Genomic DNA, 17757 nt, shown 5'->3' on the forward strand with positions numbered 1-17757 from the left:
TTCCCATATCTTCTCTTCCCAGGAGATAGGCGAGAAGATATGTAAGGCCCTTACACATTTCCCCGCCCAGCTCTTAGCAACCTGGGACGCTCTAGGCGGCAGGCACACTGCAAACATTGCCATGCGGCTCTGCCTATTACCCCCCCGCCGCATGACCCAAAGAGATGCCACCTTAAGCAACGGTCTCAAGCCGCCTCATTATAGAGATGACCCTGCTGCTTAGATTTGCTCCACCGGCAATTTGATAAATCTGAAACTGTGGGTCTGATTATGCACCATGGATCACCAGTGTTATTAGGCAAATCCTCCCAGATTCGATTCGCCAAGGGTTCCTCAAATCTTGATCAAAGTTTGATGAACCTGAACTTAGAGGCTCATCCCACTGATGTCTATGGGGTTGCGCAAATCTTGTTGTGAAATTCTGGCCAATTATAGGGCTAATAAGAAAATAAGCAACTACTGTCAAAAAAGGGATGTGAAGCTGGGCACTGCTATAGGGGACATGTACCAATGCAGAACAATTTAAAAAAATATACCATATAACAGGGAAAGGATCTTGAGGGGCAACATTGAAACCCACAAACCCTTTAAATAACATGCTGGAGGGATGCCTGGAAAAGTGGTGTTATGGAACAGTCCGATTTTCATGAGCAGTCTCAGCGACAGCATAAACGGACAGCACATGTTTGGCTGTAGATTTGATTTTTTTTCTTTCTTTTGAAATTAGCTTGGCTCACATACACAGCAGCACCCCAATCTGATTAATTTCAGCTTTTTTTCAGTGAGCTTTAGGCCTCATTCAGACAGCGTAGAATCGGGCCGTACAGATCCGTGCGGCGTGCATGGCCGTATCGGGCCATTCCTGAGAGGGAAAGGTGCTGCGTGCGATTGCGTGCAGCAGCCTGTTCTTCCCTATTGGAGGATGAAGCCGTACGCCTACCCGAGCTGAAAATCCGTGCGGGTGCGAGTGTCCATACCTGGATGCAGACAGGATGGATCCTGTCTGCGTCCGAGCACAGACACCCGGACACGCACGGATGTGCAATTTGGGTGTGCATATGACAGCGTACAGCCGCATCCTCCCATAGGAAAGATCAGGCTGCTGCACGCAATCACACGCAGCACCTGTACCTCCCCGGGAATGGCCCGACGCGGCCGAGAACGCCGCAAGGATCTGTACGGCCCGATTCTAGCTGTGTGAATGAGGCCTTAGCAGCAATATGTTTTTTCATCAAACAGTAATAAGCCGCTTTGACCAGCAAATACAAATTGGCCAGTAGTTTGATGTCCCTTTCGTCGCTGATGCCAAACCTGAATCCCTACCCTATTCAAAATTAAAAAGATTTGATTTTTAGACATACATATTTTTTTTTTTTTTAATAGTTGGGTAACAAACCTTTCCAAAGCTCCCTTTTCCAATCACTTTCAGGAAGTCAAAATCAGTAGGTTTGGCACTGCAGAGGATGACACAAAAGATTATTTCTGCTTCAGAACTTGAACATAAATAGAAGGCATTGATAGAATTTATGAATGAGTTTGCAACAACATTTCTCATACTAAAATCTCACTAACTGCAAAGTTTTATCTGTGCTATGCGCCTTTTTTTTAAAGCAGAGCTCCAGGCAAAAGTGTTCTCAACCCTTGTAGTGGGGCTACCCCCTACTCATTTTTGGAGCCAGCTGGCTGCTACTTCAGTCCCTGAAGCAGTGGTATGTCCCCCAGGGTCCTCATGTCCAAAACACTGTGTATAGAATGTCATGACTCAAGGATCCTTAGATCATTGGAGTGGAGGGGGAGAGATCCTCCAAGAACCGGTCTAAGAGCCAGACGGCTCTGAGGATCAGGTGAATATAACTTTTTTATATTAGCCCATAGTCCAAGAGCACTTAACCCTTGCACTGTGGGGGTAGCCCCACTGCAAGGGTTAAGAACACTGTTGCCCAGAGTTTTGCATTAAGTGTTCTTGCAACATTTTAATGTTTGCGACTCACTGCACATTTTGCAAAATGTCTCAACTGCGCAGTAATTACGTCCAGAATTTGCGACATTAAAAGACCTCCAAACTGTTGCACATCCTAGAAGTGGTTCTGAGCACCTCTTAAAATAGCACTAAGATAACTCAGCTTCACACCCTCAAATCACCTAAGTACTTCAGGGCTATTCAGCTATCCTCCCAACTTTCATACAATTTTCAGACAATTCTCCTTTCCAGGACATTTAGGAATGAGAAATAAACTAGGGTAATATATCTGTCGCTATATGTGCTAGAAATCCGGAATGCGACAGTCTAAAACAGCATTTCTCAACAAGGGTGCCTCCAGGCTTTGTCAGGGGTGCCTTCAAATTTTGGTTCTTGATGCTAAGGGGGTTCTTGATGTGAAGGAAGCTTTTGATGTGAAGGGAGCTTTTGATGTGAAGGGAGGCTCCTGATGGGAAAAAGGTTCTTGATGTGAAAGGGGGTTCTGATGCAAAGGGGGGGTTCTGATGTGAAGCTGGGGTCCTGATGTGAAGCGGGGACTCTGATGTGAAAGAGGAGTCTCTGATGTGAAAGGGGTACTCTGATGTAAAGGGGCTCCTCATTTGAAAGGGGACTTCTGATGTGAAAGAGGGGACTCTAATGTAAGGGACCTCCTGATATAAAGGGTAGCTTCTGAAAGGGTAGCTTCTGATGTGAAGGGAGGACTCTGATGTAAAAGTGGAGACTCTAATGTGAGGGAGACTCCTGATGTGAAAGAGGGGACTCTGATGTGAAGGGGTAAACACCATGTCATCTATTTTGTTTTTGCCTGGGATCACCCTGAAAATCCATACTAGACCCCTTTATAGGACAAAGGTTTTGTATTAATTTTGGGAAGGGAGAAACCACACTTTGTTTTTTTTACTTTTATGGGTTTTTTTTTTACATACAGACTGGGATGCCTTGAGATTTTGCATATTCTTAAAGGGTGCCATGACTGAAAAAAGGTGGAGAAACGCTGGTCTAAAAGACACTGATAATGCAACCAAATTGATAAATGTCCTCCAATTTAAAGAATAATCAACTTTGAATTGTAGCTACTGCCATAGAAAATAAATTGTGCTTGGTTGTTGGGGGGGAGGTCTACATTTTCCATTATAATCTGTACGTTATGGAATAATGATAATGTCTACAACACCATCTGGTCATTCCAAAAGGTATAAGGAAACCTATAGATTGCAGGCTCATGCCAGGTTAGATTATAATATATCTCTTCCTATACACACTGAACCCTAACCAAAGTATTCTGCCTTCTCTAAACCAGTTTGACCACAAAACTCTTTTTTTTCAAATACCAGACGTTCTGTACAGCCTGTTATGGGGAGGGTACTGTGCACTCACTTGGGATTGGCCGAGGGGCCCAGGTTGATCGTTGACGTCATGATGGAAATGAAGTGGAGTCTTTCACCTGTTCTTGTCTCGGTGTCATCCAGTGAACTGTAACGTGAAGAGTTTGGATTCCTTTGCAGTTAACCACAAACGCAGCAAGAAGGGGAAGGCAGGAAGTACAATTCAAAATGACAGGCGTGTATCAGTAAACACATTTTTTAGTCACTGTTATTTTTAAATCTGGGTTTATAAGAGGGCAAAAGGGGCAATTCTAGGGTTGCCACCTTTTCTTCAAGCGAAACCCGAACACTCTAGAGATGCGCAGACAATTTTTGGGGAAAATTAGTTGTGGCTTATTCATATGTAAATAGCGCCACCCATTCATATGCAAATATTACAGGTGAGACTATTTTCAGTGGGGGGCCAGTAGCCCCTATCTTGATTTTGGTTGCCCCTGTCTGCCTGACATCTTGTGTCTGGGTTTCTGCTGCCATGAAACCCGAACAGACAATTCAAAACCCGAACTGTCCGGGTGAATCCTGGACAGGTGGCAACCCTAGGCAATTCCCCAGGCCCCCTGCAAGAAGGGGCACTCTCTATACAAAAATAAAATCATTAAGTATCTTTAGTTAATAATTACTTTATTTTATTAAAATGTATCTTGAGCAGAATAGACATCGTACAGCAAATTGCCACTGATAAATAAGTATCTGAGATCCACCATGACCCGTAAAAGGCTAAGTGCTCTGTGCCTACTGGATGTAGAGAGCAATGTTCTAAGGAAGATGTAGTTTGAGGAGTTCATGAAAGATTTTTAATATGCCAAGTGTAGAAAAAAAAGTGTTTGTAGATTCTTAGTGAGATGCATATAGCTCAAGTTTGTAAAACTAAAGCTGGCCATACACAGATGGAACACCCGATTCCCTCATTCATGCTAACAAACGTGTAAGGCTATAGCCGGAAGTTTGTGTGCTACGGCGCAGGTCCCAGCTTTCACGTATTATCGGAAAACATGCGCCAAAGCAAATGTGCATGCAATGTAACAGATGTGCTGACGTGGCACACAGGAAGTGGCACGTCTTCCTCTGATTGATGACTCTAATTAAACTGGCCTGTTCTATTGATCAGTGCTGAATAGTCTTTTAAGCTTGTGTTCCTGTGCTGCTAGTTTGATTACCTGTTGCCTTGACCCGGATTGCTTTGACTACAACTGATTGCTGCCAGGCCTTGACCTCTGCTTGTTCCTGGATTCTGTCTCTGCCTGCCCCCTTGCTACTGTGCTGACCGTCTGGCTTTGACCTAGGGTTGCCACCTGTCCAGTATTCACCCGGACAGTCCGGGTTTTGAACGCTGTGTCCGGGTTTCATGGCAGTAGAAACCTGGACACAAGATGTCAGGCAGAAAGAGGCAACCAAAATGAAGATAGGGGCTACTGGCCCCCCACTGAAAATTGTCTCAACTGTGATATTTACATATGAATGGGCGGCAATTTTTATATATGAATAAGCCAGCACTCATTCTTCCAAAAAAATGTCCACGCGTCGATTGAGTGTTCGGGTTTTGCTTGAAGAAAAGGTGGCAACCCTACTTTGAACCCTGGCTTGGCTCCAGTTCCTGCTGCTGACCACTCTGATCCCTCAGCTGTCTACCAGCCCTGCCTACCTTCTATCACGTACCTGGTGGAGGACCGATTGGCTGAGGAGGCCTCCCTTGCGGCTCATGTCTCACACCCATGAGAGTGGGAACAGGTAGCGAGTAGACAGAGAGGAGCACGGGTGCCAAAGTGTTCAGACACGGTGCCTGGTAGAAGTCCGGCCACTAGGTCCCTGGAAGGATGAGCAGGGCTGGTTGGGAGCTGAGATGTCAGCGAGGATTGCAGTGGAAACTGGAGCGATGTCAAACAAGCCAGGGGTCAAGCCAGACGATCAGCACGGTACAAAAGGAGCAGGCAGAGGCAGAATCCAGATAACAAGCAGAGGTCAGGGGCAGGCAGCAGACAATCAAGGTCAGCAGCAAAGCGAATCAAGGCAACAGGCAAACCAACCGCAGGAACACAGAGCACAAGCTGAAAGACCATTCAGCACTGATCCATTGGTCAGCTGGTTTAAAAAGAGCATTAGATTAGAGAGCAACGTGTCACTTCCTGTGCGCCACTTTCCATTGTGAGCGCGTGCGCACTAGCACACATTTTCTGGCAAACCCGGGAGGCTGGAACTCGCGCTTGCACAGTAGAGCGCGAACTTCCAGCTACGCCCTTACACCTTCCCAGAGAACCTGTTGCTGGACTCTGCCAGGCACTGGGCCTAAACACCATGGCACCCGTGCTACTCTGTCTGCTCGCGCCCTGTCCCCACTTCTAGGGGTGTGAGAAAAGAGCCACAAGGTACATGATAAAACGTGGATGGGGAATCTACCCTGCCGGCTATTGTATTCCATTTAAGGAGTTTAATAAAGATTTTTCAGATGCCATGTAGAAAGAAAGAGGTTTTTGTTGAGCCTGATGGTGCTGGAAGGGCCACCCATGGATCGAATTTTGGTGGATTCAGCAGGAAACAAAAATTTGATCCATGTATGGCCAGCTTTACTGTACTTAGCTTAGATAATCTATAAACTTTTGCATTGAAAGGTTTGGAGTTTAATTTTGTTCTGTAAATTGTTGAGTCATTGTTATCTATGGAAACTAAAGTGTACAAAGCAGCATAGCTATGTTCTTTGTCGTTTATCTTACCTGGAATCTACTTGGAGTTTTACTGGTATGTATTTACATCTATACATGTAATTCCTTCAGATATATCTAACTCTTTAACTCTTTCTTGTATGTATGACTTATCAGTTCCAGTGATATGCTTTATTGTGTAAATTTGGTGATTTGCCAATTCCTGTGTATGAGGGGCCCACTGAACCTTATGTATCCCAGGTGCCCAAGGGCTGAAATCCAGCACTGCTGCCTACCCAGTTCTCATAAAACCTGTCAGAAGCCATAAAAGCCCTACCTTCTCCACAGCAACCACTGGCCCTGGATCACATGGTGGATGCTCACAGGTATTTAGTCATGTGATTTAGGCAGGGTGAGAATCAACATTTAGGTTGGTTGCTCTTCCCCTGCAGCAGAATTATAATTCATCCAGTGCCAAGGCATTTTGTTGCACCCTTTGCCACCCAAAGCTGTGATGGCCACATATGATGTTGTTAGCTTAGACATAATGCATCCATTTCTTGTGTTTTATGATGGTAAGTAAATTACATTTACATCTACCAATGGAAGCTGAAGCAGAATAAAAAGCCTGCTCTAGATATAAAGTGCAGGTACTAGTGGCAAATCGTTGTCTAATAGTGGTGACGTTTACCCACCCCTACTGTCTCCGGTACATGTCTGTTGGTCATTGAGTCAGCCTATTGTAGTGATGGGCCAATAGGAATGTGTAAGAATAGAAAGCAGTGGTAAGTTCCGACACTATCTACATGTGTCAGAGCTTTCCATGTCAAACCATTCAACATTATTCACTGTAAACACAAGGTATTGGAGGCTGCTGCAGGTACGTACAGGAACATCAAGTTCTTAAAACAATGCACCGCGCTGAACCTCTCTTAACAATATCAAACAAAAAGTGTGTCTAAATACTGAAAACAAATACACCCCTATGAGAAAGGTCATATACTTTGTAAACTTAATAAAATCAAACTCCAATAAATAATTTGAATCCAAGGTGATAAAGTTCAAAGTGTAAATTTCTTATGAGACTGTGAACTTTATCATCTTGGATTCAAATGATTTATTGTTTTGATATATTGTTAAGAGAGGTTCATTGTTTGAAGAATTTCACACTACATAGTTGGCTTGGCAGCGGACTTTATATATTTAATTTTGACACTTAGCTTATTGGTATCCATTTAGCGCGGATTAGCTGTTGTAAAAAAAGGAAGATCAAGTTGCCTGCACTATATACCTGCAGTAGTTTTTTCTTTTTGTAGACAGTATCACTTTAGAGAAACCCAGTTGACCTCTACAGAATTCCTATTTAAAGTTCCCTTCCATAGTAGATGTATTATACTCACCTTTCTAGCGGCCCATGTTGCTTACCTCCTCTCCAGAGATGTAGCCTCCATAAGACACTCCATTGTTCAACACTTTCAGGAGTGGAGTGTCAGATGTCTGTGTTCTCTGATGCTTGCTGTACTTCCTTCCTCTGACCCTTGTGTTGTTACAGGACACAGCAGTAACTTAGGGGTCAGGGAAGGAACAACAACACATGGTGGGCAACACAGGAATCTGACACATCCAGAAGTGTCAAATCCTGAAGAGTCTGATAGAGGTTGTATTGGACAGAACATGGGCTTCTAGGGAGGCAAGTACAGGTGAAACTCGAATAATTAGAATATCGTGCAAAAGTAATTGCAGTAAGTGCTGCAAAAGGGGCCCAAACCAAGTACTGAGTACATATGCATGCTTGTACTTTTCAGAGGTCCGATATTGTTCTATGTACAATCCTTGTTTTATTGATTGCATGTAATAATCTACTTTTTTGAGGTTGTGGATTTGGGGTTCTTGGGGTTTTCATGAGCTGTAAGCCATAATCACCACAATTATGACAAATCACGGCTTGAACTATCTTGCTTTGCATGTAATGAGTCTATCTCATATATTAGTTTCACCTTTTAAGTTGCATTAGTGAAATAAATGAACTTTGCACGATATTCTAATTATTCGAGTTTCACCTGTATATTAGCTCTTCAGGGGAACTTTATACCTTTTTGCAGTGAACTTCAGGTAGGAATTGTCTGATTGTCTGATACATACTAGGCACCGCAATCTATACTGTGATGTCAGCAGCCCCAGCAGACTCAGAGCTGTCACTCAAGTGACACTCTATAGAAAGGGTAGGCAAACTCCGGCCCTCCAGCTGCAGTGAATCTACAAATCTCATCATGCATCTGCCTCTGGTAAATATGCCTGTGGCTGTCAGAGTCTTTGCAAGGCCTTATGGGATTTGTAGTTGCACCACCACTGGAAGGCTGGAGTTTGCGTACACCTGATCTATAGTATAACGCTTCGCTTCTTCCCTGACAACTACATAACAGAGTTATGTAGGGAGGTGAAGGGAGGGGTGGAAGAGCTGGGCCAGCACAGATGGTAATCAGACACTCCCAGGAGAGGGCATTGACATGAAAGGAAGGAGAAGGGTGCACTAGGGAATTGACTCTCCTGGAGATTTTCTAGCAAGTTTAAAGACATGTTGAATAAAAAAATTATTTATGGAAAGGAAAAACAATGCAAGTGAGCGTTTGTTATTTGATTCTCTGTGCTTTTACAATGATGACAGGGCCTCTTTAAATAAGCCAAAAAGAGCTCCAGACTGTCTGCAATTCCGGAAATCCAGGTGATATCAGAGGTGACAACCAGGAAATAAGAAGAACATTACTAGTCACATCATAGGGCATGAGCAAGCCTTCCAGAGGCATTCGGATTGGAAAGCTTTGTTTGTAAAAGCACAGAGGACTTTGTACCTAAATATGTAAAAACTCGGCTTCATTTGACTGAAAATGAAAAAGAACTTTAAGCAACGATTGAAACGAGTTTATCAAGTCTTCGCGTGCTTTGAAAACAATGTAAAAGGCATTGTTTAGCAAACATTCTAAACCGTTCAGCAAGATAAATCTCAGAACACACTTTCCCTTGTAGTCTCCTCCTGTTGAATGCGGCTGCTGTTGTTGCGTTGGCTAAGACTAAACACAGCTTTTCCACTTAGAAGAGTTGTGTATAGACATCACTGTTTGGGTCATTACATGAAATCAGCTGTAGACATGACCTCATAGAAGTCTATGGAGATTAACTGCACTGACGTGGCCAGTGCAAGGATCTAGGGAGGATGGGGTACTTTAGGTGTAGGGGGAGGGCAAAAAATTATAAGGCCACTTTGTCTGAAATTGCACTAATCCTTTAAGCTGGCTATACACTGAGCTAATTTGGCCCAATTCCTAAAGACCCAGCTAAAATTCAATCCAATGGTGGACAAAAGTGGCTTTTGTTGAAGCAGTTGGTCCGAAAATTTGCGTAACAGTACTTGCTTCCAATGAGATGAAGCCACCGTCCAGGTCTATAGCCGGCAGTGGGGATTCTTCCATCCGCGCTGCTTAGCATAGCTGGGGAATGGATAGATTTCTCTCGTTCTGCCCCTGGGGATCAATGGATTTCCGCCCCTGGGGATCAATGGATTTCTCTGGCTTGCCACTCAAAAATCAATAGCATTTCTCTTGTTCTGCCCCTAGCACTTAGAGGTGCAGCGAATTAGAGGTGTTCATATTCAGTCATAACTTGTGGAGATAGTGTGTTTACCATATCCACAATAATGAATAAATAGGAATTGATGTAGATCACTTCCCATTCATTCATAATTGGGGACACAGTAAACATACAATGTTCTCAATTATTGACACACACTCAGCGATCACTGATCACTAAGTGCTTGCACCGCTCTCCATCCTGACTCACTGTCGCAGGAGGCTGAGCGAGTGGTGTGGGGAGGAGAGCTCGGTCTCCTGTGACAGCTGACTCCTCTCTCGCACTGCCGGCCTGGCCTGACAGCTGTCTGAGCCCCCACTCCTCTCTCCATCCTGATCTGTCACAGGAGGCTGAGTGGGGCAGTGCAGGAGGAGAGCTCGGCCACCTGTCACATGCCGGTCACTCACACCGCTCTCCACCCCTGCACTGTTCGGCCTCTTGCGACAGTTTTTCTCCTCTCGCTGGATGCTGCGCTGTGTCAGAGAAACCAGGCATGCAACGCAATTTCGGCCGAAAGATGCCACTTTCAACATTTTGCCAAATCTGCCTCTCGATCTGCCCCTAGGAATCAATAGATTTATCTTATTCTACCCCTGGTCTGAAAGATCATAAAGAGGACCTGTCACATTATATTTGCTATAACATAGGGGGCTTGTTAGCTCCCTATGTAAATATAAATGTAAATATAAACAACTGGGCGGAGCTAGCGGTGACATCACCGCTAGCTCTGCCCAACTGTTTTCAATTGGCCGGCACCTGCCAGAGTCTTTTAGCAGGTCCCGGGCAATAAATAACAAGTGGGCGGAGCCAGCTGTGATGTCACGGCCGGCTCCCCCCAGTTGTTATTGTTTAATGACAGATCAGCGCCCCCAGGTCATTTGGGGGCGCTGATCTGCCATTACAACTGGGCGGAGCGAGTCATGAGATCACGGCCGGCTCCGCCCAGCTGTCACTTGTGTGGAGATCGGTCGGCTTTGGCCGACCTTTCTCCACCTGTCACTACAACTCAGCCGAGCCGAAGTATATGGGTTCAGCTCGGCTGAGCCGCTCGGCTGCCTTTGGCTGCTGTACGGGCTATAGTGAATAGCCCGTACAGCAGCCCTTCAGTTTGACTGAACCGAAGGGCTCCGGCAGCCGAAGTGAGCCGAAGGATCAGCCAAAGCTGGATCCTTTGGCTCATATGTGAATAACCCTGTAAGTGTTATAATGCGCTGTAACACATTTTAGGAGACTTCCTTTTTTTAACGGGGGTATTTCACATGTATGCATTGTGTCAGCATTGTAAAAAAGTTGTTGCTTTTTTAGTGCGTCAGTGTACCCATAACAGACAATAGCAGCACATAACCTATGTTATATTATAACCTATGTTTCATGAGCTGTCAATGGATCACAAAGCTTGTTAAAGTGTATTTAAAGCCAGAGCAGGGAAGGTTTAAAACCTCTGCAAAACTTTTATGAAAGGAGAACTATGAGGTGAGTGATTTCCACTCACCTCATAGTTCTAGCCGACCTGTGACAATGAGACTGTCACAGGTCGGCTCAGTAGATCGGGAGGTGAGCGAAGACATACCGGCGTTCGCTCACCTCTCGATCCTGTCACGGCTCTCTGCCGTGACAGGAGAGGGGCTGGATTACCCCCTCCCCGCTCCGCCAGCGCTGATGGACAGGGGAGGGGGCGGGTACAGCTGGCTCTGCCTCTAGATAGGCAGAGCCAGCTGTCAGTCACGCAGCTGGGCAAATCCAGACATAATTGTTGGGATCCGCTTCAGCTGCGGCGTCTTAGTATACCGCGAGCAGCAGCTCGCGGTATACTGCGGCGTCTCAGTATACCGCGAGCTACAGCTCGTGGTATACTGAGCCTAGGGTGACGGGGGGACGCTAGTTTGTGTCCTCCCGTTACCCCAAGGAGAACTATGGGGAAAAGCCTTAACCCCATAGTTCTCCTTTAAGGACATTCACCCCCTCTATTTGTCCTTGATCCACAGGTGTAGAGGCAGCCTGATAGTTTCCACACCTTGCAGCAGATTTCTATAATAGAAGTTTCAATGCCTGGACCTCATCACATACACTTGACAGCAGGGGTGGGCAAACTCCGGCCCTCCAGCTACAACTCCCATGAGGCAATGCCAGATTCTCGCACCCACAGGCAAGACTCCCAGAGACAGATGCATCATGGGATTTATAGTGTCACCACAGTGGGAGGGTCAGAGTTTGCCCGTCCTTGCTGTAGAGAAACATTAAAGTATTCCCATCAACTCGAATGATTTACTTTGGCTGCTTAGTTTTAAAGCTGAATTCTAGGATAAGCAAATATTGTCCTCATACAAGAGTTGTGTGTATCCTTCCTTGAATCCCGGTGAGCTTTGTGTATTTCTTCCAGATCTGTGCAGTAATCCAGTGTGACACTTACTGTAATAAAGACCAGTCACTGCTGATCTCTATCCTTGTGCAGGGTGACTGGTCTCGTCTCCACCCCCTTCTTTTGTTTTCTGCAGACAACCTGTGGTGGGTGGAGCCTGCTGGGCCCCTCCCACAGCTCTGCTGTCTGCACAGGCTATGTACAGCACAGTGATGATAACACTGCTACTTTTACAAAGTAATATCAACGTTTGCAAATGCATTTGGTGCACACAAAGTGCATTTTTTCTGAGGAATATATTTAAAAGAAACTTTTTGTGCCCTCAGTTCAGCTTTAAGAGCAGAAACTCCCCCCAGCTACCCTTCACAAGATTTATTGACATAGCTTCAGAATATGGAATAGCAGAAATTCTACAAATAATAGAATTTATATTATTCTAAGATATATATAGATTAGGGATACACCAATACTTTTCGAGTACCAGTGCGGATACTTGGCATTTTCATGAGAACTACAAGGGTTGCAGCGGTTGCAGCTGGGACCTGGCTCTGGTGCTCCCCCACTGTCCTGAAATCATTACTCGATATTGTTTTTAAAAAACTGTCACATGACAGTGAAAAAGAGAAGCTGATTGGTTGCCATGCACAGCTGCTCCAGATTTTGTCTGCTCCAGTTTTGATAAATTCCCTGAACTGTATACACAAACACAGATAAATGTTTCCATTTAGAAATGCTCATTAAGGACAACACGGCACTGACTGATCCTTCCTATATCAGCAGAGATAAACTGCAAACCGTGAGCTGGCCATACGCTGGTTGATTTTCAGCCCTGGTGACTGTGCTGAAGATCTGAGCGGTATGTGACCCCGTCGACCCCCTCTTAATTTGGCAAAAGTCGATTTTCCAGTTGACTTTAGTCAAAGGAGCTGGTCTGAAAAATCCTGGCATTACAGTGACTGCAATCGATCGTCTGTAGTCACCATTGGGGTATTATGACAGCAGCATGTCCTCTATGACCAGTGCGGAGGGGGGTGGGGGGCAATCCCCTCATGTATGCTGTTAGGGAGTTGAGAGATTTTTCCCATAAAGCACAGTGTATGGACAGCTTAAGAAATCCCCAATTGACTCAAAGTGGTCACAAATTGCTCCCTTTATGACGTCATGCATGTCACGTATATAATTATTATTATAATACAGAATTTATATAACGCCAGAAGTTTTCCCAGCGCTTTAAAAAACGGTGTCACCCATATGATAGAGCCACATGCATACCTCCCGATTCATTGGCAGGTAAAGCCTTTGGAGATTCGACCTGGAAGGTGTGATCCCTGATTGATCCCTGATCCCTTCTCCATCAATGTACAATCATCTTCTGGTAATAGCTACTTTTACTTTCATGATATATGCTGATAAGCCGGCACAAAGTATTCCGACATCAGCGACCTATAGCGACTACTCGCGGTTTGCCTTCACTTATTGGCCATCAGTACCTTGCTATGGATTAACATGACTAGTATATCATTAATTGCACTTACCTATTAACTCCGCACTCGGCAGCTCCTAATCCAGATGTGCCAATCCTTAACCCTTTCCTCTACTACAGGGGTGCTCAACTCCTGCCTTTTACCTGTGCTTTAACTACAAATCCCATCACATCTCTGCTTCTGGGAGTCATGCCTGTATCTGTCAGTCTTGCAATGCCCCCAGGGACTTGTAGTGCCACAATAGCTGGGGGGGGCTGAAGTTTCCCACCCGTGGTCTACGGGGTGAAATGTCTTGATGAAGGTTCTTACCTGAGAAGCGTTACGGCGGTCTCTGGAGTCGCAGACCCCGAATTACCTGTTCTCTAATAGGCAGACTAGTTTTTGAGCAGGGGGTGGGGGGGAAGAATGTGGCCGGGGAGGAGGCAGAGGAGGAGGCTGGAAGCAAGTCTGCTGGGGGACAGTGTGAAGGTCAAATCTATTTCTCTCAAGGAGTGGCTGAAGTTGGGCAAGTTAATGAGTAATCCCCTCCCGAGTGTTTGGGCATTTTTTACGGGGAATTACGAGCGTGCAGAACAAGTTATTCTCACACTGACACTTGTTAGTTCACTCAGGTATTCCATGACGGGAGGAAGAGAAGCTGGCTGGTCAAGATAAGGGGGAAAAAAGCGAAGCTCTGCACACCGCCAGTCAAACGCCAGAAATACCGACAGCGGCGGACAGGTCCGCAGATCATTGGTCAGGATGTACCGTGATAAAGGTCGGCCGAGAAGTGTCAATTAAATGGATTCAATTTCCTAATGAAAAAGTTTTTTTTTTTTTTAATGTCATCTGTGATGTAATTCGCGGGTGCCCACCACAAATTGGATTGCCCGTTTTGGGTGGGCGCAGTGTGTGACATCACACTTAAAGGAGAACTCTGCAACCACTCTATAATACATCTTTGATCGTAACTCAGTTGTATTGCAATTTAAATGGAAACTTTGCTATGTTTGCTATTGTTTATAGCAGGGGTGGGCAGCTTTGGCACTGAAGTTGTGGTGAAACTACAAATCCCAGCATGCATCTGCCTCTGGGGGTCAAGCCTGTGTCTCTCAGAGTCTTGCAATGTCTAATGGGATTTGTAGTTGTACCACAGCTGGAAGGCTGGGGTTTGCTTACTCCTGAGCTATAGTATAACCCTTTGCTTCTTCCCTGACAAGTACATAAAAGGGTAGGGAGGTGAATGGAGGGGTGGAAGAGTCTTGCTATGCCTCCCCTTTAACCCAGGGGTAGGCAACCTAGGCACTCCAGCTGTGGTGACACTTCAAACCTCATCATGCCTTTGCATCTGGGAGTCATGCCCGTGGCTGTCAGACTTTTGCTATGCTTCACCCCAGAGGTAGGCAACTTCGGCACTCCGGCTTTGGTGAAGCTACAAATGCCATCATTCATCTGCCTCTAGGAGTCATGTCTGTGTCTGCCAGAGTCTTGCTATGCCTCACCTTTAATCCAGGGGTAGGCAACTTCGGCACTCCGGCTTTGGTGAAGCTACAAATGCTTTGTCTCTGCCTCTGGGAGTGATGCACATGGCAGTCAGAGTCTTGCAATGCCTCATGAGACTTGTAGTTCCACAACAGCTGCAGTGCAGAGAGTGCCTACTCCTGGTTCATAGGGTCAATGCTGAGACTTATACACCTATGGAAGACACCTGTGTGTGGTCACTCCTCTCTCGGCCATCAGAGGAGACAGTGGTCAGGGCAGGTACAGAGACAGCATTGCTCCCACCGACTCCCAGTGATATTAAAGTGGAACTTCAGGAATTGCTTGGTTCAATGTAAGTATCCATATCTGATATCTGGAGGGCCACTGGGGATTCTAAAAATCACTTTAGTAGTCACAGAATGAAAGTTAGTTAGTTGTTATAGAATAAAACATGGTCCCAAAGGTCAAATACATAGAGAGAACTGCTCTACCCCCTTCAAGCCAAATTTACAGATGGAACCTCTGTGCCTGGAAAGGTCTCTGCCGGACCCCATGCATGGTCCCAAAGGTGGACTATGCCTTTTAGCAGCTTTGTACTTATATGTTCAGTTTCAATTGCCCGTATTTTTACCAGGTTTAATTTATCAGCTCTGCCATGGAATACCAGGATATAAAGAGCCTTGCCATGGACCCAGCAAAATCTGCTTTTTTAAGCTCTAAAGAAGTTAATCTTTAGACCAGAGTTCTGCTTCAAGTAAAACAGGTGACTTCATTTCCATACAAAGTGCTACTGAAGATAAACAGTGTAATAGGTCGCCATCTGGTGGTGGAATGGAGGCACTACAAGCAGTGATAAAGCAAGGACTAAGCAATAGAATAATGTAATATTGAAGTAAAAAATTAGTCAAGGCAACTGGACTTGCTGTATTTTTCTTGAAGACGTTTCACTGGTCACTGGTCACTGATGACCACTTAAAGCCCTGGAGGAATTTGCCAAAAAATAAGATATTTAAATGTTTCATTAATATAGGAGGGCCAACAGTGGTAGTGAAAGTTCTATTCATCTATATAATACAAATAAATCAGCCATCTTTCTTTCTCAATCAGTTCACTTACGGATATAGTACACACCTTGCAATAGAACCACTCTTAAAGAAGAACTCCAGATGAAGAAAACAATTTGTTTTTGCATATGATCGTTTTGTCTAGCCCGCTCAAATAAAGTTGGATTGCTCACCTGATCCTCGGTCCTGCGGCAGTGGTCAACGCTCACTCTCTCCCCTCCGTTCTGGCTAGGGCATGCCCCTCGGTGTCCTCAGGTCTCATGCAAGTCAATGGATCTGCATAAGAATTGAGGATGTCAGTGGTCCCTGGAGCCCTCGGAAGAAGATACTACAGAGACCAGTCTAGCAGCCCGGAGGAAGCTGGTGGGATCAAGAATCAGGTGAGTATATCTGCTTTATGTGATCCCCTTTGACTAGACAAGCACTGAACCCCTGCAGTGCGGGGGTAGCACCGCTGCAAGTGTAAGTTTTTTGTTTGCCGGAGTTCTTCTTTAAATTCACCAGACAAGAGGAGAGTCTTTAGAGCGGAATGTTAGTTAAAAAAATATGAGAACATTTGCATGCCTCTACTGTTAAAAAAGACCCCTTCCCTTCTCTCCTGGCAATTTTGAAATAGTGTTCACTAGGGATGCACCGATACCGTTTTTTCGGTACTCGCCGATACTGGAAGTCCAATTAAGGAAGCCGGGTGGCATGTAATGACTCGCCGCCCGGCTTTCTGATTAGCCAGGAAGCCGACTCCATGCTCCCTTGTCACCAGGTGAGGAAGCATGGAGCCAGCTTTCTAGCAATCAAGAAGCCGAGGGGGTGGGTAATGACTCAACACCTTGTCTTCCTGATTGGCCAACTTCCTAACCAATCAGGAAGCCATATGGCGAGCCATTACACGCCGTCCGGCTTCCAGATTGGCTCGAGGAGCCGGCTCCATGCTCCATCACCAGGTGGGGGCAGTTGGCCAATCAGGAAGCTGGGCGGTGAGTCATTACACGACATCCAGCTTCCTGATTGGTTGGGAACCGAGCTCCATGCTCCCTCATCATTACCGGACAATCAGGAAGCTGGATGGCGTGTAATGACTTGCCGCCTGGCTTCCTGATTGGTTGGGAAGCCAGCTCCATGCTCCCTGGTGACGAGGGAGCATGGAGCCAGCTTCTTGGCCAATCAGGAAGCCGAACGGCGTGTAGTTACTCGCCACCCAGCTTCCTGATACCGGTAGTTCCGGTACTGGGATAAGTATCAGGGGCATTTATCGGCTCCGATACTGATACTAGTACTGGTATCAGTGCGTCCCTAGTGTACAGAGTCTGTGGCATACGCACGGACATGCTTTCCAATACTGTCACTTGATAATTATGGAGATGTAAATCATAACTGGATGACGTTTGCTAAGGCACTGAGTATCACGTAGAGTATATCAGCATTGCCCTGCAAGAGCTACAGATTGGTGGTACGAAGACCAGCTCAAGGAGGTAAGTATAGCCATTTGGGGAGGGTGGACTAGACTTACTTAGGTGAGTGGGGCAAAAGGGTTTGGAAACTTTGTAGGAAAGCTATCTTAAACTTTTTAAAGTATTTCTGAAGCCCAAACTTTTTTTTTTTTTTTAGGTTTGGGTGGAGTGAGAAATGGTTAGACCCTCCACCACTGTTACCCATGTCCCCACTAGAGAGATTTACCATCTTTATTTGTCCTGGTGATCATGGTCAATGGGACAGGAAGTGATCCCAAATCCAAAATTCTACATTTGTCACCATAATAGGAACAG

The 17757-nt window shown here is 45.5% G+C and overlaps 1 protein-coding gene across 2 annotated transcripts in view; it reads right to left on the reverse strand.

Annotated features, from left to right (window-relative positions):
- SGK2 (SGK2, serine/threonine kinase 2) overlaps positions 1–13901 on the reverse strand; it is a 33586-nt gene extending 19685 nt beyond the window's left edge. Inside the window, exons 1-3 of one of the 2 annotated variants that reach the window (XM_018562616.1) lie at positions 13779–13901; positions 3359–3454; positions 1397–1454 (exon numbers count right to left, since the gene is read on the reverse strand). In XM_018562616.1, coding sequence (XP_018418118.1) covers positions 1397–1454; positions 3359–3399 — 99 coding nt within the window. In that variant the 5' untranslated portion in view covers positions 3400–3454; positions 13779–13901. Of the gene's footprint in view, positions 1–1396; positions 1455–3358; positions 3455–13778 lie in introns of those variants that run through there. The other variant, XM_018562617.1, reaches the window with a different exon arrangement.
- Positions 13902–17757: the final 3856 nt, after the last annotated feature.

Source organism: Nanorana parkeri, unplaced genomic scaffold (assembly GCF_000935625.1).
Source record: "Nanorana parkeri isolate BGI_ZX_2015 unplaced genomic scaffold, ASM93562v1 scaffold587, whole genome shotgun sequence".
Taxonomy (NCBI): domain Eukaryota; kingdom Metazoa; phylum Chordata; class Amphibia; order Anura; family Dicroglossidae; genus Nanorana; species Nanorana parkeri.